Source organism: Gambusia affinis, linkage group LG21 (genome assembly GCF_019740435.1).
Source record: "Gambusia affinis linkage group LG21, SWU_Gaff_1.0, whole genome shotgun sequence".
Classification (NCBI taxonomy): domain Eukaryota; kingdom Metazoa; phylum Chordata; class Actinopteri; order Cyprinodontiformes; family Poeciliidae; genus Gambusia; species Gambusia affinis.
The window spans coordinates 5,370,712-5,398,334 of NC_057888.1; the positions used below are offsets into that span (position 1 = coordinate 5,370,712).

At 36.8% G+C, this 27,623-nt stretch overlaps 1 protein-coding gene across 1 annotated transcript; it reads left to right on the forward strand.

Annotated features, from left to right (window-relative positions):
- gad2 (glutamate decarboxylase 2) lies at nt 1–27,144 on the forward strand. The gene is made up of 16 exons (XM_044104068.1): nt 1–700; nt 846–908; nt 994–1,140; nt 1,648–1,881; nt 3,085–3,175; nt 4,930–5,042; nt 6,670–6,785; nt 7,134–7,213; nt 8,503–8,557; nt 8,718–8,834; nt 12,888–12,952; nt 13,029–13,107; nt 13,190–13,339; nt 16,183–16,290; nt 18,626–18,715; nt 21,278–27,144. Exons 1-16 carry the CDS (start codon nt 625–627, stop codon nt 21,449–21,451), a joined length of 1,758 nt encoding a protein of 585 aa, XP_043960003.1. The 5' UTR covers nt 1–624; the 3' UTR covers nt 21,452–27,144.
- The last annotated feature ends 479 nt before the right edge of the window (nt 27,145–27,623 follow it).

Sequence of the window (27,623 nt, forward strand, 5' to 3'; positions counted from 1 at the left end):
AGAGCAGCCGGTCGTCAAAAGAAAAAGCTCCGCAATCGCCTTGCGGATGAATTAGTTGGCATTCTGCGGCTGTAAGTTGGGCGCTCCAGGGGAACGAAATGTTGGGGGCGGACGGAGTCACGACGCGCCACGCAACGCAGCTCGTCATGACCCTGGAGTGAATCACGCAATTTCTTTGCTGACGTGAAATTTTCTGCGCGGCTGCGGGTGTTGAGTATTTTTACAGACATCTGTGTTTGGTTCCCTCCACATCAACACTTGATTTTCTTCTTCTTTGTTTGAAAAGGTGCAACATTTCATTCAGAACTTCCTTTGTTTTGCTTTGTTTGTTTTCTGTTTTAATCCCTGCGCGCACATAAGACGCGCCGCTCTTTCTTTCTTCTTCTTCTTTTTTTTTTTGCGGATTTTTATGCGCACACGCAGCTCCATGCATCCCGCACCTGTGGACGCTCTTTGTGTTTCGTGTTTTTGACGCGCTCTCTCCCACGCCGCACGGAGCGGTGAGTCGGATGCGCGGCGGCTCTCCGGTCACATTCAGCGCCGCAGCGGCCGCGATCAGCTGCGTGTGGATGGGCTCTGCGCCTGCTCCCCGCGCCTCCCGCACCTCCTAACCACCGGCGACAAATGGCATCGCACGGCTTCTGGTCCCTCGGCGGGGAAAATCCGGGGGCCAACACCGGGAGTCAAAGCCCCAGCACCCGTGAGTGGCTTCCTATTCCTCCTGGAAGATTTTTTTTTTTTGTCTCTGGCCTTCCATTTTTTAATCTAATCTAGCATATTTATGTGTATCTTTACATAAAAGTTTAAAAAATAATTCGAAAGGTGAATATTTTCATGTTTTCCAGCCAGGGCTTGGTGCCAAGCAGCTGCCCAGAAATTATCCGGAGGAATTGGATCAAAATTATGTGGTACGTTTGGGATTCTGGTGTTGATATCTCAGTGATGTAGTGGGGGGGTTTGAGTCATTTTTGGGAATTTTTTATTCCCCCGTAGCGCTGCTAAGTGTCGGAGAAGGGGAGAAACCCGCCGAGCCGGCCGCCAAGCAGCCGCCGCAGACCGCTGCGGGAAGCTGCGGCTGCAACAAATCCTGCACCTGCACCAAAGGCACCGATGTGGGCTTCTCAGACCTCTACTCAACAGGTAAACAGCGCAAAATCTGCGCCAATTAATGCGACTGCAAGTGTTTAATTTCACTATCAAAAAACTCACGTTTTTGTGAGAATATTCTTAATTCTCAAATGCTCCAAATTCAGGACTTTCATTGTGTTTTCCTTCTTCATTATAGCAGAAAATATTTGTCGCGTTTAAAATAAAACTTCTCCTCAGGCCTATTTATTGTTGGTGAATATTTTATGTCATAGTTAGTTAAAATAAAATGTTAACAAATAAGTAAATGAGGTGAATAGTCTGAAAAATACGTTTACGTTTTATTTATTTATTTTTCCTCAGAGGTCACCTTCACCTTTATCTCCTCATGTGTCTAAAAATCTTAAGAAAACACAAATATTTACATGTAAGCACGAGTCAAATTTTCCACTGGAATAATTTATTATAAAATGATTACGTTTGGATTTTTTTTTTTCATCGTTCGTCGTGTTTAGAAATCCTTCATGTTTATATGATTTTCTATTCTTCTTTTGGCCTCAGACCTGCTGCCTGCCATGGACGGAGACACCAAAACGATGACCTTCCTGCAGGAGGTCGTGGATATTTTAATGGCCTACATAGTCGAGTCGTTCGACCGGGAAACGAAAGTGATCGATTTTCATTATCCCAACGAGCTGCTGCAGCTCAACAACTGGGAGCTGCAGGACGAGCCGGCCACGCTGGATGACATCTTGATCAGCTGCCGCGCAACTCTCAAATACGCCATCAAAACAGGTGAGCGCTTTTACTCACCTTTATGTTTGGATTTTATTGTTTTGCGCATTAAAAATGAAATAGAAGCGCGGATGGTTCCGCTTTGTTTCAAATTATTGAAGATGATTGGTTTGGATGGAGGCCTCCAATCCGACTGAAGCATTTTAAAATGATAGTTTGAGTTACAATGTAAACAAAATATAGTAGGAAAATGACGAAAGTGAGTATTTCTAAGAAAATCAGTCGTTTTTTAAATATGTATTCGTATATTAAAGCAAAACATAAAATAAAAAAGAAGTCGCAAAATGTACTGCTTTGCAATAAATTCCTAAACCTGCTCAGTTCATCTCTATATTGGTACACTTTGAATAAATTAATAATAGAAAGACATAAATTAGAATATATTTATAAATAAATATTGATACAAAAATAAAAAATATAGATATATATAAATGTGTGTATGTGTACTTATGTGAGAGAGACAAATTTAGAGAAATGTATTTAGACAAGTATTTTACCAAAACATCTGCCCAGAAAACGTAGAATGAATGTTCTGTCTTTTAATAATAAAAATGAGAGAGGAAGAAGAGTCAACATGGAAGTTGTCCTCCTCTCGTTTTTAATGTCCTCCTCTTCTTTCCCCTCCTCCTCCTCTTCCTCTCCCTCTTGCTGCTGCATGGCCACCAGACCGATAAATGCGGCGGCGCAGTAAATCTGGTTCAGCAGGCGGCAGATAATAGGCTAATAATCAGGCTTCATGGGCCAAGTCCATTATTCTCTGCTGAGTGACGTTTACAGGAGCAGGAGCAGAAACCTTTCAGCAGCCTTAAAGAAAGGATACAGCCTGTTTTGATCACACAATAACCAATTTACTGCTTATTTTAGGAACTCTGTTGTGGTTCTAATGTTATATGTTTTAAGTTTAAAATGAATCGATGAATAGAAAGCTTGATTATGAAGCAGTGGTGCAGATTTGGGGTGTTTACCCTTTAATAAATCCCAGCACCACCCTCTGCACCAGTGAATGTTTTCATCATTTCCGTGGATTATTCAGAAAGCCTCGCTGCATCTTCATTCCCACTCTGTAATTAAAGCATTTCTGAAATGACAGTTCTGATGCAGTTTTCCAAACAAAAGCCTTTTAAATTGCATTCCTCTTCTTCCTCCTCTCTCTTTCTCGCTCTCTCTCTCTCTCTCTCCTCCTCCTCCTTCTTTCTTTTCCAGCGCACCCCAGGTACTTCAATCAGCTCTCCACAGGATTAGACATGGTCGGGCTGGCAGCCGATTGGCTCACATCCACGGCCAACACCAACATGTGAGTTTGCGGCCTGCCTCAGCGCGATTCTGAGCGCCGATAACCAAAGCGATGACAATGAATTTCCATTTCCTGCTCTGCGTCTGCAGGGGCAGATAGCAGCTTTTTATTTACCCGATCACCCTCCCAGCTCTACCTTTTACCCCTCCCCATTCACCTCTTATCCTCTTGGGGATTCAAGGGAAGAAAATTAGCTCTGAAATTAAATTCAGAGCTAATCAGAAGCTAATTCTGGATGTGTGTTTTCGGGATGATAAACTCTTTGGCTCTGGGAGGTGCGACGGATTGTCCCACCTATTGCTAAAAAAGAATAAATATTGTGTATTTATTTCAAAACGGACAATTCACATCACATAATATCTCAGAGTTAGCCACAAAGGCTAGTTTTCATCTGTACTATCAATATAAATAAATACGCTCTATGTTTTTGTTTACGTCCGGAAATTTTGCGCATGCGCACAATGCCAGATAGCCCCATTTAACAATTCCGTTGACAAAATGAAACCTGAGTTGTAGGTATTATTAACTGAGCGCAGTACGCCAAAAGCAAAGGAGAAATAACACATAAAACAGTTGAAGAATAATTCAAAACCACTGGTATTGTTTTTTTTTCTCACTCTCTGTGTCGGCTATGCTAGTCACAGACCCGTTGGCATAGCAACTAACTGACAACAACGCCACTAATGTAAACACGCAAACATTTCCCAACCAAAAAACACAATATCCAGTCCGTTGCGGTATTATACCTTTAGGCTTGTTGTTTATCTTGTGATTATTAATATATGATCGTTGTGATAGATTAGCTATCGTTGCTATTAGCTAAGCTAATACAGCTGTGGCTGATTAGCTAATTTAAACCCCTTCTCTACTGATCTGTCAGAGAGCTGTTGTATTGGTCGCCATGTTATTTTTTTAACTGAACCTAAACACCCAACTCCTCCTTCATGTTTAACTTTGACAACCTTAGCATCTACATATGAAGCTTGTCAAAGTTAAGCTAGCATAATTGACCTACTCTCCCGCTATTTTTCTTAATTACCGTAAAACATTTTTCCGACCTTCTTATCCTGTTGTCTTAGTGTTGACAATTAGTAGCAAAGCACTGCATCTCTTTTTATTTTAGATATTATGTGTACAATAAAGATTTAGCGAGTTATGTTGACAACTTGACAGCTATAACCAAACGTAGTCATTATCGCCTCGCAGGAGGAAGTTGCGTGCGTGACGTCACATTGCAACACGTCTGTTTTTCTGTACAGTGCAGTACAGAAAAATTAACTTCTTCCAAAAAGGGGAATAATAATAATGACAAACAAAAGGATTTTTTTAATCTAAAAGGAAGATGTAAAGTTACAAATTTTAAAAGAATAAAAAGTCATATGGTAAAGGTTCTAACAAAATCAAAACAAAAATGCAGAATAAAAATAAGAATGACATGATTAATGCCTGCATATTTGGTTATCTAGGAGCCATATTTTTAAGTTTAAAAGACTCACAAGTTCTTAGACTCGCTAGTGTTTTGTTAAAGCTGTGAGAAAGCATTTTTATATGAATGTGTATAATTCATAAACATGCATATTTGTTCTAAAAATTAAAATCTAAGAGCCAAATTTTCCCTTTTCTTTAAATTTTTTCTAAAGGTTGCAAAATTACAGCTAAAATGACAGAGAGAAATCGTTGTTATTTCTCTTGGCGATGAGTCATAATTGCACCACATTATTTTTAACATTGGTGACGCGTCTTGTGTAACGCAGGTTCACCTATGAGGTGGCGCCTGTGTTTGTGCTGCTGGAGTACGTCACCTTGAAGAAGATGAGGGAGATCATTGGCTGGTCGGACGGGCGAGGAGACGGCATTTTCTCACCCGGTATGTCATTTTTTTTTTTTTTTTTTTTTTTTTTTTACATGAGACAGACCCTGCTGTTTGTGTCGTAATGTGTCAATTTGCATTTTGATGACATAAGGGGAACCAGTTTCAAGGGCAATTAGCATGAAATTGTTTTTTATTATTCTCATCCACAACCCCCTCCTCACTTCTGGTGACACATGATGAAGTTTGATGACTGTTACTGGCAGTGACAGAGACTAAATTTGCTCAAATTGTTCTCTAAACAGGAGATTTTCCATTTTCACTCAGAGACCATGGGTGAATCCAGAAATCTTTGCACTGGGGCCGGAAGGGGCCCACTGTTACTCCTGGGGTGGGATTCAAAAATCTAAAAACAATTTTAAAAACAGCCTGATTTCTCTTTGTATTTTTTTCAGCAACTTGAACATAATTGATACACATAACCGTCAAAAAAATAAAATAAAATATCACTTTAATCTCAGAATTGCACCTTTTTTTCCAGCTTCAACCTCTGACTTTAATCTCATATTAATCAGATCCGATTATTAAAATAATCTTCAACTAATTTAGAGAACAATTAATTGCTAACTAAAATATACAAACTCAACAGATTTTGCTGACAAAACAACATTCTCAGAGCAGTAATCAAGCCAAAACTGTACAATAAATATATACATTTTACATTTAAGACAAATAAACCTGGGTATGTAAATATTCTTTACCAGAACTCCTCAAGTGGCCTAACTATAGTTATAGCTTCACTTGCTTCAAATTTTGTAAAAATAAGTAAGTAAAATCCCTGTTAAGCACTAAATGAGTGTGTCTTACATTTCAGACAGTAAAATTTTTTTTTTATTTATTTTAAAAGGGAATTTAATTATTAGTATTTGCATTTAGTGCATTTCTAATTTTCTATAAAAATGTGCCAATGTGCCTATTTTTTAATCTGATTAATTGATTGTCAGGATGATCGATCACTAAAATAATTACAAGTTGCAGCCCTAGTTCAAAAGGATGGTAACAAAAATTTAGAGCACATTTTTCCCACTGGTATGATTTGAACTTCAATTTCAGCTCTACCAGAGTGTTTAATTGTTTTCATGTGAAATTTTTACAAAACTTGTACAGCTCTGTGCATTTATTGGATGAAAAACAAAATGATCAGTTTCTCCTATTTCACTTTTTATGGGTATATGTTTGAGTAAAATAAACATTTTTATTTTATTCTATGAACTACTGGCAGCATGTCTCTGAAATTCCAAGCAAAAAATATAGTAATTATTTGCACAAATTGAGAAATGGTCAAAAGAATGAAAAAGATGCAGTGCTCTTAGATCTCAAATAATGCAAGAAAAATAAGTTTGTATTCATTTAGAAACAAAAATACTAATGTTTTAATTCAGGACGAGTTCAGAAATCAATATTTCGTGGAAAAACCAGAAGGTTTTCAATGGGGTTCAGTGCAGTGGGTTCTTAATTTCTGGGATTTTTTCGGTATTGTCATAAATTGAGATAATTGGAGTGAGTTATACTCAAATATTGCTTACTTTCAAATAAAAAACAAATTATTTAAGCATCCTTTAATGGAAAAAAACGGAGATTTTTTTCTTTGTCTCAGAGTGAATTTGCTCCATTTGTCCTCTAGGGGGTGCTATTTCCAACATGTACGCTATGCTGCTGGCCCGCTTCAAGATGTTCCCTGAAGTGAAGGAGAAAGGAATGTCGTCCGTCCCCAAACTGGTGGCCTTCACATCCGAACACGTAAGGACTCAGACGGACGCACTGTTCCTTCAAAGTTTAAACCAAATGTCAGATTTTCCAGCCCAGTTCTCATCTTCGCCGCACCCTTCCTACAAAGCAAATGCGCAGTACCGTTACACCTCCGGCCTTAAGCTAACATTATGTTTAGCAAACAGAAGGTCACAAGCTGCGGAGAGCATCTGTCACTTTATACGACACCTCCTTCATCTTTAAAGGGCGTTTTGAACGATGCTGTGAGCGCAACAGCCATTAAATGACACACAAATATGTCATCACGAGTGTGTTTTCACAGATTTATTCTGCCTCTTGTGATCCGGGTGCTTCTGCTGTGTTTCTGTCATCTCACAGAGCCATTTCTCCATCAAAAAGGGAGCGGCGGCGCTTGGCATTGGGACTGAAAGCGTGATCTGCATCAAAGCAGACGAATGGTAAAATGCATTTAATCTGAACTTCCTTGTCTCTATTTTCACCGGCATTTTCAAAGATTGTTTCCTACAATATTCATTAGAGATTTAATAAACAGTTAAAATTTCTCAAATAACAACAAACACTATAAAAACACAGATTTTATCACATATTTCTGTCTAATTTCTAGTGTAAACATCTTGGTACATTTGAAATATGACAAAACTACCTTGCAAGTACATTTTCAGCAAAATGTAAGAGCTTGTTTCACAAAATTATTTCTTTAATATTGTTGAAAATGACTAGTTCCATGTTTCACTTGTTTCCCAGTGTAAGTGAAATAATCAGCCAGTGCAACCAGTACTTTTTAAATCAGTATTCAAGAGTTATTTATTGAAAACAACCGTCATAATAAATGTCTCAAATTTCATTCATAATGATCTTATAAAGGTTTTAAAAAATCTTAAAAGGGAAGCATTATGTATTTTCCAGCCACAAAGTACCCTGTATAACATAATCAAGTAACTATATTACCTTCAGTTGTTGTAAAAATGCTCTATATATCAAATTTAACAGCTTGAAATTGGGCCTCTGTCTCTTTAAGAAGCTCCTGCTTTTTTGGAAACTCCGCCTTCAGGAAGCCATCACAACATAGCTCCTCTATTAACCCTTTAACAACGTTTTTCCCAGAAGTAGCTCCCATAATGATCTCAGCAGTTCCACCAGGTGTTTGCTAATTGCTGCTGGCTAGTCTGAAGGAGCTGAATGGGGAGAGGGCTGCTCTGGAAGCTCGGTAGCTTGGAAACTGCAGCTCTGAGGAGGAGCTGCGCCTCGAAGGCGGGGCTTGGTTCCCTCAGGCATTTTGAACAGCTGATTGGTTGCCATGGAGATTAGAGCATTTCTCAAATATGCATAAAAGAATCAAAGCAACACTCTAGCTATGTTTTTGATTAGGGAATAACATTATAACATGATTTAAAGCTTGAAAAAGGTTGATTTTATATATTTATAGAAACCCTGAGAAACGTCAGTGATGTAGGAATAAAATCTTAACTTAAAGGGAAAGGCATTTTAATAAAGCAGCCAAAGACAATTTCAATTGCTTATACAAGTAAGTTAAAAACAACATGCTATAAGAAAAACACAGATTAAAATTAGACAGATTAAACAGGTTTAAAAAAATAAAAATAAGATAATAGATAAAAATAAAGAGTATAGTTTAGACAATTAAGTCTAAAGTTTGTGCTTTTGCACATGTAATCCATCTGTTTTACCTGGTTTTTAGACCCAAATACTTTTTTCTCCTCTGCAGCGGCAAACTGATCCCCGCCGACCTGGAGAGGAGAATACTGGAGGCGAAACACAAGGTACCACATTCACATCCCCGCCATAGAAAGATGGCTCCTGCTTCATACAGCATTGGTTTTATGGGATCTGTTGCACTGAAACAGCCCTGGTGATGATAATGAGAGGAATTTGGACTCGTGTTGTTACAACGGGTAACGTTGTCTGTCCTTTCCGCCTCAGGGGTTCGTACCGTTCTTTGTGAGCGCGACAGCTGGGACAACCGTGTACGGCGCGTTTGACCCGCTCATCGCCATCTCTGACATCTGCAAAAAGTACAACATCTGGTTTCACGTGGATGTGAGTCGAACGGACAGATTCTTAAACCAGCTCTGTTATCTAAGGCTACGTTCACAATGCAGCCTGAAGTGACACAAATCTGATTTTTGTGAAATGAGATTTTTCTTTTCCCATGGTCGTTCACATTTCCAAATATATAAAGAGGCGGACAGAGTACCCAAAAGTTTTACTCAAGTAAGAGTAGCATTACTTCAACTTATTTTTTACTTTAGTAAAAGTAAAAGGTAGCTGTCCAAGAAAACTAAATCAGGCAAAATAATTTTTTTCTCCAAATTGTTTAAAAAAAATATATAAAATAACATGAAATTTTAACAAAAACAGCAGGTGTGTTGGTGTGTTTCTGGTGAATTTTTTCATTCAGTGGGTAGAAAACACTTCACAATAAAGTTACTCAAGTAAAGTACAGCTTAGTGAAAATACTCCTAAAGTCAATTTTTTCAAAAAAGTTACTAAAGTAAATGTAATTGAGTAAATGTAACTAGTTACTAACCACCTCTGCAAAAATATGCGACTTCTATGTGATCTCCAGTGTGAACTGCAAACGACCTAAAATCGTTCTGCATTGCGCAGTAGAGGGCGCAGTAATGTCTACTGCTCAGTAGAGGGCGCAAATTTGCCAACCGTTATTAAAAAAAGAAGAAGAAGAAGTAGTGCCCAGTGCTTGCGGAAGTAAACACAGATGCTAACGGTGGAGCATAGTTTACGATTTTAAAGTGGTTATCCAACCGGAGCCACCACATAAACAACTTAATCCTCGCTGTCGGCCGCCATGGTTGTTGTTTTTCTTCGCTTACGCGTATCAGGACGCAGAATAGTGACGTTTGTCGAGTATCAATGACGTTCAGGTCGGATGAATGCGACGTAATCGTTCAGAGTCGGGTCAGATACGATTCGGATGACCACATATCCAAATAGCCCGGGTCACATTTCTAAAAAAAGACCAAAAAAACAACAATTTGTGTTGGTCGGGTTGTCATGAAAATAACAGATCTAGTTCACATTAAGGCAAAAAACCGGATTTGGGTCACTTCAGGCTGCAGCGTAAAGCTAGCCATTTGTCAACTGAAAACCTTACTGTAACCCATATAATTTCAAATATAACAAGGCAACACAAAGCATTTTTGAAGCATTTAAGAATCAGTAAAAACATATTTAGAGATTTTTTTTCTAGCTGCTTGCATACTAACATCTGTGACGCAGAGTGTGTCTCTGGAGGTGATTTTAGTAAAAGTCAGACAAATCTTTTATGTCCGTCTGCTTGCGACCCAGATAGGCAGCAAGCCATTTCCTCTCTAACACTGGAGATTAGAAAAACTGGAGCAGAGGCAGTAAATCATCTCCTCCCCCTGACTTTGCCATCACTGCGAGGAACTCTATCTGTTAATGGAGGTGAAGCAGTCCTGACAGGGGACGCCTCTATTAGGAGACACAAATGGCCTTGTCCATCATGTTGCGAGCAACCATAAAAAAATAAACGCATTCTTTGGAAATCATGAAGCTGTGAATTATGGGTGTTTTAGCGTGTGCTTTTATGATGCTTATAAATCAATATTCGCTTCTATAGCAGCTTTTTGGGATGTAATTTATCTTCCAGAATGATGGGAATGTTTAGAAATAAGTCCAAGAATGAGGAAAACAATCAGAGAAATTGTAAACAATCGATGCCAGTTTTACAATCAATAGTTTGGCTTTTAAAATGTCAGAAAATATTTTATGTAAGATTGATTGAAAAGGTGTTGTGGACACTTTGGCTTTTAATATTTGCATCTGGTCTCTTCGTGTTAAAGTGATTTTGCATCAAACAACTTAAACAATGTTTAAAAATGGGGGAAAGCTTCATTTGGTTTTATATTTTGTTTGGATAAATGTCCTTTAACTCTTCATAGAGAAACTTCACAGTGTTTTGTGTCCATATAACAAGCTTCTGTCATAATTTTGGGTGGATATTTGACTACAGTTCTTTGCAGAATTGATGCATTTCATTTAAACTGGGGAATTTTCTGACTCAGACCTGCTGGTGCATTTATTGGATGAAGCATTTTCATGCTGCATCCATTTCAATCTTCATATGTATTTGGACCCTTGGAACTAGAAAACACCCAATTATCTTTGAGTTTTAACTTTCTGACTCTTTGGTGAAAGAAAATGGAATCACAATAGAAGCAACTTTGGATTGCCATGGATGATCAGGGAGCTGAGAAATAAGACTTCACTTCTCCAAAACATAGACAGTTTTATAATCTCTTGGATTGAATCTTTTTTTTGTCCAATTTGAGCAACAAGAGTGGGACATGGGCCTCATTTTGTCCCCAAAGTGCTCGATGTATTAGCCAATGGGGGAATGGAAGCCATATATGTTTTTAAGTCAGAGTTCCTGGGTGTTTGTGGTTCTGTTAAAGGGGACATATCATGCAAAATTCACATTTTGCACATTTTTATGTTTCCATTTGGGTTTATACCAGGGGTGTCAAGCTCCAGTCCTCAAGGGCCGGTGTCCTGCAGTTTTTAGATGTGCCACAGGTACAAAACACTGGAATGAAATGGCTTAATTACCTCCTCCTCCTGTAGACCAGTTCTCCACAACCTTGCTAATGACCTAATTCTATTCAGGTGTGGTGCAGCAGAGGCACATCTAAAAGTTGCAGGACAGCGGCCCTTGAGGACTGTAGTTTGACACCCCTGGTTTATACCATTTCTAAAAACAGCCCAAATGCCTAAAAAGACACTTAGCCATTTTGTAGCAAAACGTTGATGTCTGGAAAACAAACAACAAAAAACATTTGGTGATTGTTAAGTTATAATCAATGGCCACTGCACAGTTCCATAGCAACCCCAACCAAGTCTGTTACCTAGCAACCCAAGCAGAGTTTCAGCACATTTGGTCAGCTGGTTTTACCGCTGTATGTGTTTTACAATGGCTGCTGGAAAAGACAAGAGTTTTGTTGTTGACTTTCCATCCAGAAACCACTTGCTACATTCTTGTTAGGTGTGCAGGAGGCTCCACTAATGCTTTTCTAATAAGTACGGTTGTATAATTGCACATCTGTTTGCTGCTATTTTCACGTGTGAGTGTAAACGTTGAGATTGGGGTGTGGTCACCAGCAGCATGTTTGGATTTAAAGTGACACGAGGCCCTAAAACAACTCAAATAAAATGAAATCTCATTATTTAAGAATGATTTTGTGCTAAAAATTCAATAAAGATATTTTGTATTGCCCATAGATGTATCCTAATCTGTCCAAGGAACCACAATGGGTCATTAAAGCAGCTTCAGCAAACATCAAGTATTTTGTTTAGTTGATCTTCCCTCAGAGCTCCTAACTGGTGTTTTTGTGGCCGCTGTTTTCTTGTTGACTTACCATCCAGAAACCCCATGCTTCTGTTCTTGCTGGTTGTGCAGGAGGCTCCACTTCTGCTTTTCGAAGATATATTGTTATACATTTGCACATCTGTTCGCAGCCATTTTCACAAGCGAGTGTAAATGTTGAGTTGGGGGGGGGGCGTGGCCAGAAGCATTTTAATTGGATTTAAAGTGACAGGATGCCCTAAAATAGCTCATTCTGAAAGGAGCTCAAAACAGACTCACTTCTCTCTAAGAATGATTTTGTGCAAAAATTAAATTAAACATGTTTTGTATCCTAACCTGTTCAATGAAGAACAAAACAGCAGCAGAAGTTCCACTTTGGTTGCTAGGTAACGGGACTCGACTGGGGTTGCTATGGAACAGCGCAGTGCCCGTTGATCGTGACTTAACAATCAGGAGGTTTTTGAAAAGGCTCATTTTCCAGACACCAAAAAACATGAATTTAATGCTATAATATGGCTGACTAGTTGTTTTTAAAAGCAGTTGAGGCAAAAAAACAAACAGAATTTAACCCACATAAAGTTTAAACTGTGGCTCCCAGTTCTTGTTTATCAACATCCATGAGGTTGTTAATTTTAAAATTGTTCCCAAAAAAACACAGATTTGATTTATTATTCCTATTAATTTATTTTTTTGGTTGATTTTATTGCCAAATGACCGATGAGTTGTTTGGGTTGTGTTCTCAACAGGGAGCGTGGGGAGGGAGTCTGCTCATGTCCCGGAGACACCGGTGGAAACTGGACGGCGTTGAGAGGTGACCGTCTGTCTTTTTATTTATTTTACCAACATATTAGATCCTCTGAGAGTTTACGATGTTTTACCGACCGCAGGGCCAACTCTGTGACCTGGAACCCTCACAAAATGATGTCCGTCCCCCTGCAGTGCTCCGCCCTGCTCGTCAGAGAGGAGGTCGCCCCTGCAGCCTCTCTTTCATTTCCTGTTCCTGTTCCTGGAGGTGATGCTGAACAACCTGTTGGGTTTGACTTTGCAGGGTTTGATGCAGAGCTGCAACCAGATGCACGCCTGCTACCTCTTCCAGCAGGACAAACAGTACGACCTTTCTTACGACACCGGGGACAAAGCGCTGCAGTGTGGACGCCATGTGGACATCTTTAAACTCTGGCTGATGTGGAGAGCGAAGGTCTGTATATCGCACTCAGTGTTGGCATAGTTACTTTAAAAAAGTAACTTTAATCGGACTACTGATTACTCCTTGAAAAAGTAACTTAGTTATATTACTGACTACTTGATTTGAAAAGTAACTAAGTTACATTAAAAGTAACTTTTTAGTTACTTTCAGCAGCTGCTAACAACAACGCTCCGCCTCCTGTGAAAATCACATTGAGCTTTGCCAAAACTTAATTGTCAGCTATTTTATAATGGTAACATCAACAATGTGTCTCCACTGATAAGGCTGAACTTAGAGTTGAAATTAAAAAAAAATTAATTTAAGTCACTAAGTTGTGGTCCAAGTGTTGTCTGGAAAACTCTAAGAAGGATTTTAAATCTCCCTCTAAATCCCCCAGCCTCCAGATTCTGCGCCCCGCTTGGTCTCAAAGTTCAGCGCCCAGATCTCCTCCTGCAGCTCCACAGCTAAGATGGCTGCACAGATTTTGACACTTATCGTGATATTAAGGCGTTAAGTTTCCATTATAATTATTCAACTACAGACACGCTTAAGATATTTTTAGAAACTGGACCAAAATTACTTTGTTAGATTTTGACTTTTTACAGTTTTCCTTTGTTTATATTGTTTAACTTACATAACTCTTTTTGGATAAATTTACTTAATTCAGATCTGGGATTTATTATGAGTCTGGTTATTTCCAAACTCAAATGAGCAACTTCAAAAGCAACCGTCACTTAAATCTGCAGAATAAGCCGTTTTATAATAATTGACTTGGCGACTCAAAACTCAAAATAGTTTTTTCCACCAACAAATCGCATCTCCCTCCATTGTGTACATTTCTGACGCGTCACTAATTTCAATAAGAATAATAGTAAATAACAAAGAGATTTGATAAGTAACTTGTCATTACAATTACAAGTAATCACAAGTAATTATTTATGAATATTGTCTCGGCGTCAGTAACGCGTTACAAATTAACGCGTTACTGACATCACTGATCGCACTGCAGCCGCTGTGGATTTTACTGCAGCACAGCCACTCAAAAATGACAGTTTAACTGTTAATAAATAGATAAAAATAACTTTTTTCAGGCGCTAACACTGACAGTTTTTCCACTGCAAAAAAACAAAATCTTACCAAGTAATTTAGGTTTAGTTTCTAGTGCAGATATCTAATTAGAGTTGAAATTAAACAAAATTAATTTAAGTCACTAAGTACTTAATATTGATGAAAACGATGGAGGATTATTTTCCTGATTACAATTTTTTTTTTCATGCTATAAATTAATCTGTCAGTGGAACCAGTGCCTTTTCATTTATATTAAGGACTTAAAATTTGATTTTATAACTTTCTGAAAAGTTACTTAAAAATTAGTTTCATCTTATTTCAGCTGTACTAAGATATTTGGAATAGAAACTGGACCAAAATTACTTTGTTAGATTTTGACTTTTTACAGTTTTCCTTTGTTTTATATTGTTTAACTTACAAATAACTTCTCTTTTTTGGATAAATTTACTTAATTTAGATAAATTTTAGTAAATTTTAATTGTAACTAAAATTAAAATAAAATTTTAATTAATTATTTTAATTATTAGTTATATAATTATCAACTAAAAAAATATTTTATTATTTTACAAGTTAAAATAAGAACTTGTAATAACACACTTATTTTAATAAAATACATTTTTTTTAAATTAAAACAATATAATAATTTATTTTTGCAAGTTGTAACTTGTCATTACAATTACAAGTAATCACAAGTAATTATTTATGAATATTGTCTGCTTGTTTTAAGTCAATAATTTCTTAATATTGATGAAAAATCACTATCTCCACTGGCAGATTATTTCACTAATATGAGAAAAATATCTTGTTAAAAGTGAAATAACAATAATTTTCAAACTAGACCAAAATTACTTGGTAAGATTTTGTATTTTTGCAGTAGAAAACTGTTAACACAAAATGTATTTCGATCTATTTATTAGGGGGTAAAATACATAATTTTTTTAAGACACATTTTTTGGTTATTTTATGTGGAAAAACCAACAGAAAGTAGATTATACATATTTTATATGTAATTATAAAGTATATGTATAAAGTACATGTATAACTTTTTACATTTCTACAATAAAAAAAACTAAAAAGTCCATTTTACAGTTACTTTTACCCCTGTTACTGTGATACTAGTTAATATATGGGTATTAAAGTAAATATATATAGGTCTGGAAACTTACTGATCACTTAAAATGATCAGTTTCTCTGATTTTACTTTTTATAGGTCTATATTTAAGTAAAATGAAAATTTTTCTTTTATTCTATGAACTACTGACAACATATCTCTGAAATTCCAAGCAAGAATTTTGTATTTATTTACAAAAAATTAGAAAAAAGGTGCAGTGATTTTAGACCTCAAATAATGCAAAGAAAACCAGTTCATATTCATTTAGAAACAATATTAATGTTTTAACTCAGGAAGAGTTCAGAAATCAGTATTTGGTGGAATAACCAGGAGGGGTTCAGTGCAGTGGGCTCTTCATTTTGTCCAGAGCTGTAAATATATAAACCACAACTATGATCTTCAACTGATTTTACTGCTTTTTATTCATGGGTATCAGAGTAAAGGGGGTACTTTAGCTGCAGTATAGCTTTACGCCACACTTTTTATGGTTTTTTATTGTAGAAATAGTGAAAATTATACATGTCGTTGATTCCACTCCTAATTATGCTCTATTTTTAGTTTTCACATAAAAATACCTCCCAAAAAATAACGTTTGAAGTTTGTTTGTTGAAAGTGGTGTGAAAAATGCTGATGCGACCCAATGTTTTGTTGAGCCTCCAAATCTTCTCCCCAACAGGGAACCATCGGCTTCGAAGCTCAGATTGACAAATGCTTGGAGCTGTCGGAGTATCTGTACAACAAAATCAAAGACAGAGAAGGATACCAGATGGTGTTCGATGGGAAGGTGAGGAAAACCTCCAGCCTCTGGTCCGTCCGGCTCTGTTCTACCTTTCAGTCATTACTGGTGACTTGATTGGCTCCAGCTTTGTGTTGGATGGGAGCCATTGTTACTTCTAGCCTGCGGTATAATTTGCTGCTATTATGGCTAATGGCTAGCATAAGAGCCTGTAATTGCTGATATGCATATGAATAGGCTGCTGCCTGGAAGCTAAGCTATGACACTAACATATGTGGAGGTTTTAAGTTGAAGAGCAGCGTGTTGGACACCTACACTCTGTAATGTTTAAAGGCCTTTTATTTCCCTGCTGAGGCCGGAGAGACTAAAAGCTTCGGCGTGTGATCTGGAAAAGCCTCGTTCTTGGGGCAGTGACCCAGGTGTTGGTTTGACTCCGACCCCCCAGTGAGCCATTAGATCAATCTGAGGCTGAAAGTACAACGAACCGGACCGGTCCAGCTGTGTAAACGAGGCTGGTCTGCTTGGTTGGTTCGGCTGCCGGTAATGAATGCTTTTCCACTTGAAGGCAGTCAGCGGCCACAAAAACAGCAGTTAGGAGCTCTGAGGGAAGATTAACTAAACAGAATACTTGATTTATGCTGGAGCTGCTTTAATGACCCATTGTGGTTCATTGGACAGATTAGGATACATCTATGGGCGATACAAAATATCTTCATTGCATTTTTAGCACAAAATCATTCTTAAATAATGAGATTTCATTTTATTTGAGTTGTTTTAGGGCCTCATGTCACTTTAAATCCAAACATGCTGCTGCTGGCCACAACCCAATATCAACCTTTACACTCACACGTGAAAATAGCAGCAAACAGATGTGCAATTATACAACTGTACTTGTTTGAAAAGCATTAGTGGAACCTCCTGCACACCTAACAAGAGTGTAGCAATGATTTCTGGATGGTAAGTCAACAACTGAACACTTGCCTTTTCCAGCAGCCATTATACAGCACATACAGCGGTAAAACCAGCTGACCAAATGTACTGGAACTCAGCTTTGGTTGCTAGGTAATGGGCTGGGGCTGTGGAATCTGGCTTAGCAGTCGGCTTTCCAGACTTCAAAAAACATTAACCTATTGCTAAAAAACAGCTGGGTGTTTTTTAAAGCGTTTTCTCTGTTCTCAGAAGCAGTAGAAACCCAAATGGAAGTACAAGTTCAAGCTTTTATTACACTTTATTACCGTATGAGTACAGTTATGAGCAAGAAGAGGAATGTACTTGTAGATTTCTTTTTGTTTTTGTGACAATTATGTTGCTATATTTGATGTTTATTTTCTAAAATGCTGCGCTAGTTTTATACCAGATGTAACTAAATGTTTTCTGAAACTTTTCCACTTTTGTCTTATTGCACAAATATGGTCTAAAAGGTCTTGATGATCACCATCTTTTGGAAAATCTTACAATTGCCTTTGTGTCCTTTTTAGGTTATTTTGTGACCTCCTACATGATTGATGCATTCTTATTAAAAAAAAACATCTTCTAAAACCAGCATGTGAAAAGCTCAGCCTTTTCTGCTTGACTTAACATCTATACAGTGTAGGACTGTTCTGTTGATTATTTATTTGGATTAACAAATTAATAGTTGGACAGAAAATATATTTAATTGGAGACCTTTTACAGAATTTGAACCAGGTGAAGCTAAAAATGCCATTTGAGGAGTTCTGGGTGAGTCGCAAAGCCTCCACACCACCAGGGGGCCCCCAAGAGCACTAAGCGAATATCCTCTCCCTGCTGATGGTTGCTGCCATTTCTGTTGGAGAAATATAAGATATCAAACTTGTTAGTTTGTTTTCTGTAAATTTAGTGTTTATCAGCTGATGTCACCTTCAAGTAGTTGAAAATAATACTTGAATGCTGCATTAAAAAAATTATTATTCCTCTATGGTTAAAATCAGTAGCCATAATAGCACTGGTATGACGTAAGCTAATTACAAATTATGCTAATGATGGTACATGTTGGTATGGGGGTGCCCAAAAATAAAAAATCTGATCTGGACCCCAAAAAGGCTTGGACCAGCCCTGTTAACAGACGAATCCTTTTCCATCTTAAATAGAAAATATATTTATTTTTGTACAGTTTTGGCTTTATTTGTATACTGTTAACAATTAATTGATTCCTAAAGTAGTTGACAATTATTTCAATGATCAATCATGACAAATACGATTAATTGTTTCAGCACTTTACTGTAGAGGTAATTTATGCAAAAGTTTTTCATTATTTCTTTAAAAAATGGTCTGATAAAAGTAGATCTGATTGGTAAAATTTGGTAATTTTCACCCAGAAGAAGCGTTTGTATGTTTGGGTTCATTCCTGGTTGTTGCCCCTCAGCCTCAGCACACCAACGTCTGCTTCTGGTACCTCCCTCCGGGGATCCGCTACATGGAGGACAAGGAGGAGAAGAAGAAGCGCCTTCACAAGGTGGGTGAGCTGAGATAAGAGGCCAGGCAGCCATATCTGCCCAGCACACCTTCCAAACCCAACAAGCCTGTCACTCACGTCCACAAACACAATCACCTGATAATTAGCGCCTGCTAAGACCCAACATTAGAAAACACTTTGCGGTCTCTGCATGAGGAATGAACTGATAGCCTTTAAATGGAGGTGAGGTTGTTTCCCTGCACATCCAGGTGTTTCCTCTGCTAATGTTCTGCTGAGATCAAACCAGACGTGCGTCAGTCGCCAGCTTTGCTCTTTTCCACAGACTTTGTGAGGGATGACGTAGCTTTAAACGATTAGGGCTGTCAGGAGAAAAACCTGAACCGGAGGAGTTTGTCATCTTCTTCTTTAATGATTTATTCTGATGAGAAGAACTGGAAAAAGATGGATATTTTGAAGGAAATCACCTACAAGTTGATTATTTTATGGTTGGGCCTCAAAGGAACGGGACATCTGAGCAAACTAAAAATTAAACAAACCTTTGGCTAACAAGATGCTATGTTTCTTTAAACTGGTTAGGATTTATCTATATGACCTTCATTCTCATTTTAAAATAAGCAGGAAAAACGGACACTACACAACATCCAAAAAAATCCAACAGTGTTATCAAATTACCTTTACAGATTCTAGACGCTTTCCACCGAGACGTTCTGTTTCCTTTTTATTATTTTCTTTCTTCTAAATATGGGGTTCAGTGCAGTGGGCTCTTCATTTTTTCCAGAGTTGTAAATATATAAACCACAACTATGATCTTCAACTGATTTTACTGCTTTTTATTCATGGGTATCAGTGTAAAGGGGGTACTTTAGCTGCAGTATAGCGTTACGCCACACTTTTTATGTTTTTTTTATTGTAGAAATAGTGAAAATTATACATGTCGTTGTCTTTCTTTTGAGTTGTCTTTATGAGGATGGCTTTTAAAAGCTTCAATACTCTGTGATACATCTCGACTGTTTCTGTAAATGTTAGTGTTCACTGAAAATGTTTCTAAAAATTAAAGAAAGCAGAAAGAAAGAAAGTTCAGAGCAGTGCATTATGGGAGGGGCGAACAACATCGAAAGATGAAAGCTGAACGTTTTTCAACTTTTTTTTGCTGCGTTGCTGTGCGTCTGACCTCAAAATCTCATGAATCACGCCGTTCGCTCAGCTGGTTGAGGACAAGCGTCTGTCGCCTGATGGCACAAATTCTTTAGGAAATGAACGAAGAACTTTTAAATTAACGTTTGGAACAAAATGGCTTCCTTCAGACCTTTTCTAAATATAAAAACAGAGAATCTCCAGACATTTTTGACTTGAGAGAATGAAACATTTTCCTAATCATTTAAAAACCTGCATACAGTGGCGGTTTTTGATATGGGCAGTTTCCCAGGGCTGCATCAGAAAAAGGGATGAGGAAGAATTAAAAAATAAGATCTTATCTGTCAGTTTGCTACTACTTGTATTGCATGTGTAGTGGAGTAAGATTTCCTTAGTCGTAGCCGACGATACAATACCAGCATTCAGGTTCTATGCACCACAAATCTAGAACAAACTTCCAGAAAACTGCAAAACAGCTGAAACACTGAGTTCCTTTAAATCTCGACTAAAACCCCACCTGTTTAGAGTTACTTTACAACTATGATAAATGAAACATTGACCAAAAACACAAAATATTACCAAGTAATTTTGTTATAGTTTCTGTAAATATCTTAGTAAACCTAAAATACGACAAACTAAATTAATTTTTTTAAATAAATAATTCCTTAATATTGATGAAAAAGTTCTTGTTCTATTTGCTGATAAATTAACTTACAACAGGAAAAATGTGTTATTATAAGTGAAATAATCTGACAATGGAACTAGAACTTTTGCATCAACATTAAGGAATTATTTTATATTATATATAAGCTCCTATATCTTACTAAAATTACTTAAGTTAGTTTTGTCTTATTTCAACTTTACTAAGTTTTACTAGATAAAAAAATACTTGGTAAGATTTTGTGTTTTTGCAGTTGACATTTTGTAACAATAGCATTTGAGAAAAATTTAATGTTTGCTGGTTTCCTCAGTTGTTGCCTGTCTTGTCTTCTGTTTTTGTGCATTTAAAAAAAAATGTGATTGATTGATTGATTCCTATAAGAAACATATTTGTGTGCATATTTATATTTCAAGCTTACAAAGTTAGGCCTAGTGATTAATCACAATTAATTGATTAATCGTGATTAATCACTTTAATCACAATTAATTGATTAATCGTGATTAATCACTTTAATCACAATTAATTGATTAATCGTGATTAATCACTTTAATCACAATTAATTGATTAATCGTGATTAATCACTTTAATCACGATTAATTGATTAATCGTGATTAATCACTTTAATCACGATTAATTGATTAATCGTGATTAATCACTTTAATCACGATTAATTGATTAATCATGATTAATCACTTTGCTAGCGTGTGAATTTTTAATCAATTGACAGCATTAGTTGTTACTCGAGTTCTACTGGTGATATAGTGTGTGTATATTGGTAATATTTATTAAACCTTGTGTGATTTCAGGTGGCTCCAGTCATCAAAGCCAGGATGATGGAGTACGGCACCACCATGGTCAGCTACCAGCCACAAGGCGACAAGGTGAACTTCTTCCGCATGGTGATCTCCAACCCTGCTGCTACCTTCGAGGACATCGACTTCCTCATCGAGGAAATCGAGCGACTCGGCCACGATCTATAAGACTCCTCTCGCCAAATCCTCCTGTACTTTCCCCCCGTTGATGGATGAAATGTTTGTCATGAATGTACCGGTAACCATTTTCATTTCTCTTTTTTCCTGTAAAGTCTAATATTTAAGAGTATATTTAAGAAGAAGAAGAAAAAAGATGTATTAATATATTATGTACTGCAGCTTTTTCTGTGGACTGACCTGGTCCAGCGCAATGTAAAAGTGCTTCTGTCCGCCTTTCTTATGGTATAGTCGCCGCAAGATTAGTGTGATCAGTGTGACTTTATATGTACTTTTTGTGCTATGAAATGCTTGTGCAATAAGTCGTTGAGGGAGATCTGAGATTTTTGGATCATTTCTCATTCGCAGAGTTTGTTGTTAAATGCCAAATGTTGTTGTGTTCTATCGTAACGTTTAAGATTTTAAACAAAGAAAGCACTAATCTTTACCTCAGCTTAATTAACTGCCTGTACAGCAGGGGGTAGAGTCCAGTCCAGGAAGCTGTTTCAACTAAAATGTAACATTTAATTTGCACACTGTTCTGGATATCAGAAAAAAAAAAATAGACAAGATGAAAACACAAAACTGCCGAATTACCTAAAAAAAGGCCAGCAGGTGGCGGTAATGTCAACATGAATTACCTTTAAGCAAATGTTGATATTCTGAGCAAATCCCACTAAAGTTGGAACCACTCCTTTTTTATTTATTCCCCAATGGAGCCAAAAGGACAAAATTAGTTTTTCCCCTTTGTAATTTAGTAGTTTTACTTATTCAAGAGTCATCTGCGGTAAGGTATTTTATACCGACTATAAAACTATCAGTTCCTTTTGTTTTGGTGACTAAAGTAAATTTATACAAAATATGAATGCAATAATTAATATCTACCATCAGGAGGCCAATTATAGTTATAAGTTTTGAAAACGGTCGTAAACTAAATATTCTAAAAAAAAGTCGGCTGGCATAAATGTCAATCAGAGCAACAGTCAACAGAAATGGAGTCCAAAATTTAATACACAGAAAATAGTGCACAACAAAAATGACCAATAAGATTGAAATTTGTTTATGATTGCTTGTATCCATAATAAACCAAAAATATTCAATGACCAGTTAAAGTAAAAGCACTGATTAAATGCCTGTGAGCAAATGGTTTTCATGGGTATAAAATGGCAGCAGATTTGGTCAAAACAAGGTAAAATTAAAACATTTGAGGAAAATGTACCCATGTTCCAAGCTCATTTATTGCACCATAACTAAAATGGCTACAGCAGTCATTTTGATGTTTAGCACATTGTTAATGCTTAGAGTACTGTTTACTCTAAACTCTAGACTGTTTTACTGTTATTTTCCAAAATCATACTCTAGGATTCACCAAAAATAGTTTCTTTAAACCAAAACAGTGTTTCATGCAGGAGATGCATCATAAAATGTCTGTTTTAGTACAAGCAACGTAAAACTAAAGATACCGCCCCTTATTAGGAATGCTGGCCTAAAATAGCAAAATGTAGTTTGAATCTCAGTGATCATGATGTTGGGCTTAAAACTACAAGTTAAAGGCCAAGGCACTGGAATGAAGACCCATTTAATACTGGCAGCTTCTTGGTACTTTTTAAACTGAGACCCTTGGTAATGGTGGGAACCATCCAATCAACCAACCAATAAACCAACTAACCAACCAACCAATAAATCGACTAACCAACCAACAAATAAACCTACCAATAAACTCATCAACCAACCAATAAACCAACTAACCAACCAACAAACCAACCAACCAATAAATCGACTAACCAACCAACCAATAAACTAATCAACCAACCAACCAACCAATAAACCAACTAACCAACAAATAAACCAACCAATAAACTAATCAACCAACAAATAAACCAACAAACCAACCAATAAATCGACTAACCAACCAACAAACCAAGCAACCATCCGATCAACCAACCAAATAAACTAATCAACCAACCAACCAATAAATCAACTAATCAACCAACTAACCAAGCAACCATCCGATCAACCAACCAGTAAACCAACTAACCAACCAATAAACTAATCAACCAATAAATCAACTAATCAACCAACTAACCAACCAATAAACTAATCAACCAACCAACCAATAAATCAACTAATCAGCCAACAAACCAAGCAACCATCCGATCAACCAACCAGTAAACCAACTAACCAATTAATAAACTAATCAACCTACCAGTGATTCCAGATTGTTAACAGGTTCAGGATATTTCCAATTGATAACTGTAGTGTGACTTTAATCAGAGCTTAATAGTTTTAATCGTAATGAGATTAAAGACACTTTAATGTATTTTAATGTATCCGTTTATACAGCTTCACTCTTTTTCTGAGAGTCTGTTGATTGTGTTTAGGTTTAGCTCCTGCCCTTTTCCATGAGCGTCATAATAAACTTTCCCAATAACTTCTACAAACGTCTGCAGATGATCTTAATTAGTCCGACGAAAACAGATTCAATTATATTATAAATTCAATAATAAAAAAAACTGATGAAAACCAGAAATTTAACATGTCAGTCGGCCTGTCAGAATAGCAAATTTTGTTTAATCTTTGGGTAAAACTAGAAAAAAGAAACGGAAAATAAAGTGGACAAAAAAATGGTTTACCACTTACATTTATTTGCTAAACTTGTTTCTGAGTTGCACTTTATCACATTTTGAGAAGAAAAGCTGGAATGTATAACTGAAAAAAATAAATGTTTCTATGAACCTGCTTGTGTATAAAATCAAAACTAAATTATTTTATCTTCAGCTGAAAAGGGCCAAATGTTCATTTTAGCATCTCTTCCTTATCTTTAGCACTTAATGACAAAACCTTAAGCAGAATTACCTGAAAGGCAGGGCAATAATAATATTAATAATATCGCTGTTTTGGTCAGATTTGGGTACTTTAACACTAGATGTTACTTGCACTAAATTATTGTGGAGAGCAACTCAAGTGGCAACTGAGATTGCTTCTGTTTTCATTCACAAGCAATATTTAAGGGTCCAAGCTACATATCCCGCAAAAAGCAGTGAAATATCAGCGCACGTTAACGGAAGATAATCAAGTTTTCAAACCAAGCACATGATAACTTAGGTAATAATAATAATAATAATAACCTGTATAAAAGCTTATTGTAGGCAGGGTTAGCTGTTGAAACTCTGGTTTTCTTTTAAAAAGCAGAAGTTTTGTAGCATTTTCATTAGACTGAGGTAGAAAAGCACAATTTGCTCAACACTATCAATCACTTTGAAACATAGACTGTAAATACAACTACAAGATGTCCTAAGTACATATCTTTGTGTATACATATTATGTATATAAGACGTATAACCAGAGACTATTTGTGAGGTAAAGTTGTTCATATTTTCTCTATATCTGATATGAATACCCTGTATTTTCATCTCGTCGGCCCAAAAGGCTTTACTTTTCACTGTGCGTGTGTGTGTTTGTGTGTGTGTGACTCTTCTAGCTGTTTCAACGACAACTTGTTTCAGGGACTGGCTTTAAAAAGAATGGACAGATGTCACCTCCAAGTACTTCGTTAGGAGGTGTGAAAGTCTGGCGTTAGGGTTTTAAATGAATATGCAAAGCCATTTTTTGACTCTGAAGCTCCGTGTTTTTCTGTGCACAGGTGAAACTTGACTGTATGTGCCGACGTGTACCTTAGCGTGTTTGTGACTGTGTTGCCTTAGTAGAGATTTTTCAGTATCGTCTAGTTGACCTCCGGAAAAAAGCAGGAGGTTGTGCACTTTAGAGTATACGACCTAAATAACGTGCAATGTCTAATGGTTGTTTATGATTTAATGTTTAAAAAAAGATTCTCTAACATAATGTAACTGGAGCTCTTTGGTCTGAATGTGAAAGGAATTAAGGGTCTGTTTTAATTTGATTTTGTAGATGTAGTAAAGCTTATGTTGCCACTCCCTAAGTGGATCTGTTGTGCACACTGTGACAGAGACAACATCAGATTCATGCCAGCTAACCTCACTGCGGTGAGCCTGAGAAGCCAGACACTTTTCACAGGCGTGCGGACTCTGGTCACATGACCTGAACTCAAGTCACAAATCGAATGACTTCTTCATGAAATGGTGAAAAACCTGGATGTCAACTCAGACTTTAACACCAACAAAACTTTTGACTATTGACTGAATTTAATTTAGGACTGAAATGATTAATCAGATTAGTCATGATTAATGGTGATCAACATTGATTAATTGGATTAATCGTGAGTAATCATATTAAGAGTAATTAATACTATTAGATCCAATCCAATCAGATTAATCGAATCATTAATTCAACTAATCACAGTTAAATGTAATTAATACAATTATCTGTAATTAATCAGATTAATTGTGATTAATCGATTACCAAAAAAATCATCAACTAATTTAATGATTAATTGTTAATTGGAGTATAAAGACTCAATAAAATGCAATTTTGCTGAAAGAACAGCACACTCAGAGCTGTAATTAAGCCAAAACTATACTATCTATATATATATATATAATTTTTTTTTTTTCATTTAAGATAAAGAAAAACTAACCATTGTCTGTATACATATATCACTTTTTATAACAAAAAATACTGCCCCTTTAAGACTTCGTAGAGAAAGGATATTGTGATGACTTCCTGTAGGCGGAGCTTCAGAAAGAACAGGAGCTTCTTAAAGAGACGGAGCCCCAGTTAACAGCGTTAAATTGACTGTAGGTATCAGTCACTTGTGCTATAAAATGGCGCTTTGTGCCTGAAAATCACGCTACTGCCCCTTTAATTTTGCACTTGACTTAAATCTTGCTTCAGATTGCGGTTTCTCACTCAGGACTTGCAGTGTTTGACTTTGGACTCAACCTGGGACCAACACGGGTTTTATTTGGGTTTTGACTTGGGTGTAAAGGTGACTTGTGACTCGCTCCCGTCTCTGCTCGTTCCTCTTGCTGCTCTCGCTGCCGCTACACTCGCGCCCCTTGCATGTGCATGCGATTCCCTGCCTCTCCAGCTTGTTCCATGTGCGGTCTCCTATATATCCATGTGCATATATGTAAACTGTATGTATAGCTCCTGTAATTAGCCTAAGTGTCCTACATATACCAATATTTATATATATAGCTTAGCTTGTAGATTAGTGCACTGTCGCTCTAGCCTTTACATGTAATCTTTGTGTCCTGGGCTTCCTGTAAAGTCTCTCTGTGCTGCCAGCATGCCGACCTCGCTTTGCATCGTTTTCCTCTCCGTGCCTGATCTGCCTTTCTCTCTCTTCCCCCTTTCTGCTTGGAAACTGTCGCTGCTTTCAGTGTCTTATATAAATATATATAAATGTAGTCCTTCAGCATGTCTTTTTGAAAGCTTTACTCTGCTCTGATCTTTCCTATCTTTCTCCTTCTGCTTCGCCCTCTGGTCAGCAGCATATCTCCGCGCCTTCCTCTTAATATGTCTCGGCGACCTGATGTTGCTCTGTTTTTGTGCCTCAAACAGTAGATTCACCCAGAAAGACGGAAAACAGACCCTGCTTTCTTGTTTAGGTTCAACGTTTTTCTTTTCATTGTTTCATTAGGACAAATAGAAACCTTACTGTTGTCCTCAAAGAGGAGGTAAACTCTAAATATGTACTCTGTAAACTGGCTTTCAAACATGCATTTGTCCTAAATTACCTGTTATTCTAAGAAAGAAGAAGAAATAAATATAACAAGACAACACTTGTGAATATCTGCTGTTTATTTCTTCATACTCAGTTTGCTATTAACTGCATTTACTTGAGTAACATTTTTGAAAAAAGTTACTGTTAGGAGTATTTTACTATGCTGTACTTTTTACTTTTACTTGAGTATTTTAATATTTAAATATTTCTACTCTTTCTTTGGGTAAATTTCTGGATTTCTACCCACTGAATGAAAAACAAACCAAAAACTCACCAGACTCACACCTGCAGTTTTTGTTAAAGTTTAATACGGTTTTTTTTTTATTTAAAGAAACGGATTTGGAAAAAACAATATTTTTATTACTTATATGAATTGTTGTCATTTTTGTCCTTTAAAATAACACATTTTATATATTTTGGTCCATCTCGTGATGTAATTTTTAAATATTAAATGATTGATAATTTGATCAGAACGTTTTACCAAATCATTTTACTTTTGCAGATTCATTTTAGCTCAAGGATTTTAGCAGGTTTGGA

Excerpts from the sequence above, each read along its gene's own strand:
- gad2 (XM_044104068.1), top strand. The coding sequence starts at position 625 with ATGGCATCGCACGGCTTCTGGTCCCTCGGCGGGGAAAATCCGGGGGCC. Across the intron at positions 701-845 it reads GAGTCAAAGCCCCAGCACCC|CCAGGGCTTGGTGCCAAGCA; the intron begins GTGAGTGGCTTC and ends CATGTTTTCCAG. Across the intron at positions 5,043-6,669 it reads AGACGGCATTTTCTCACCCG|GGGGTGCTATTTCCAACATG; the intron begins GTATGTCATTTT and ends TTTGTCCTCTAG.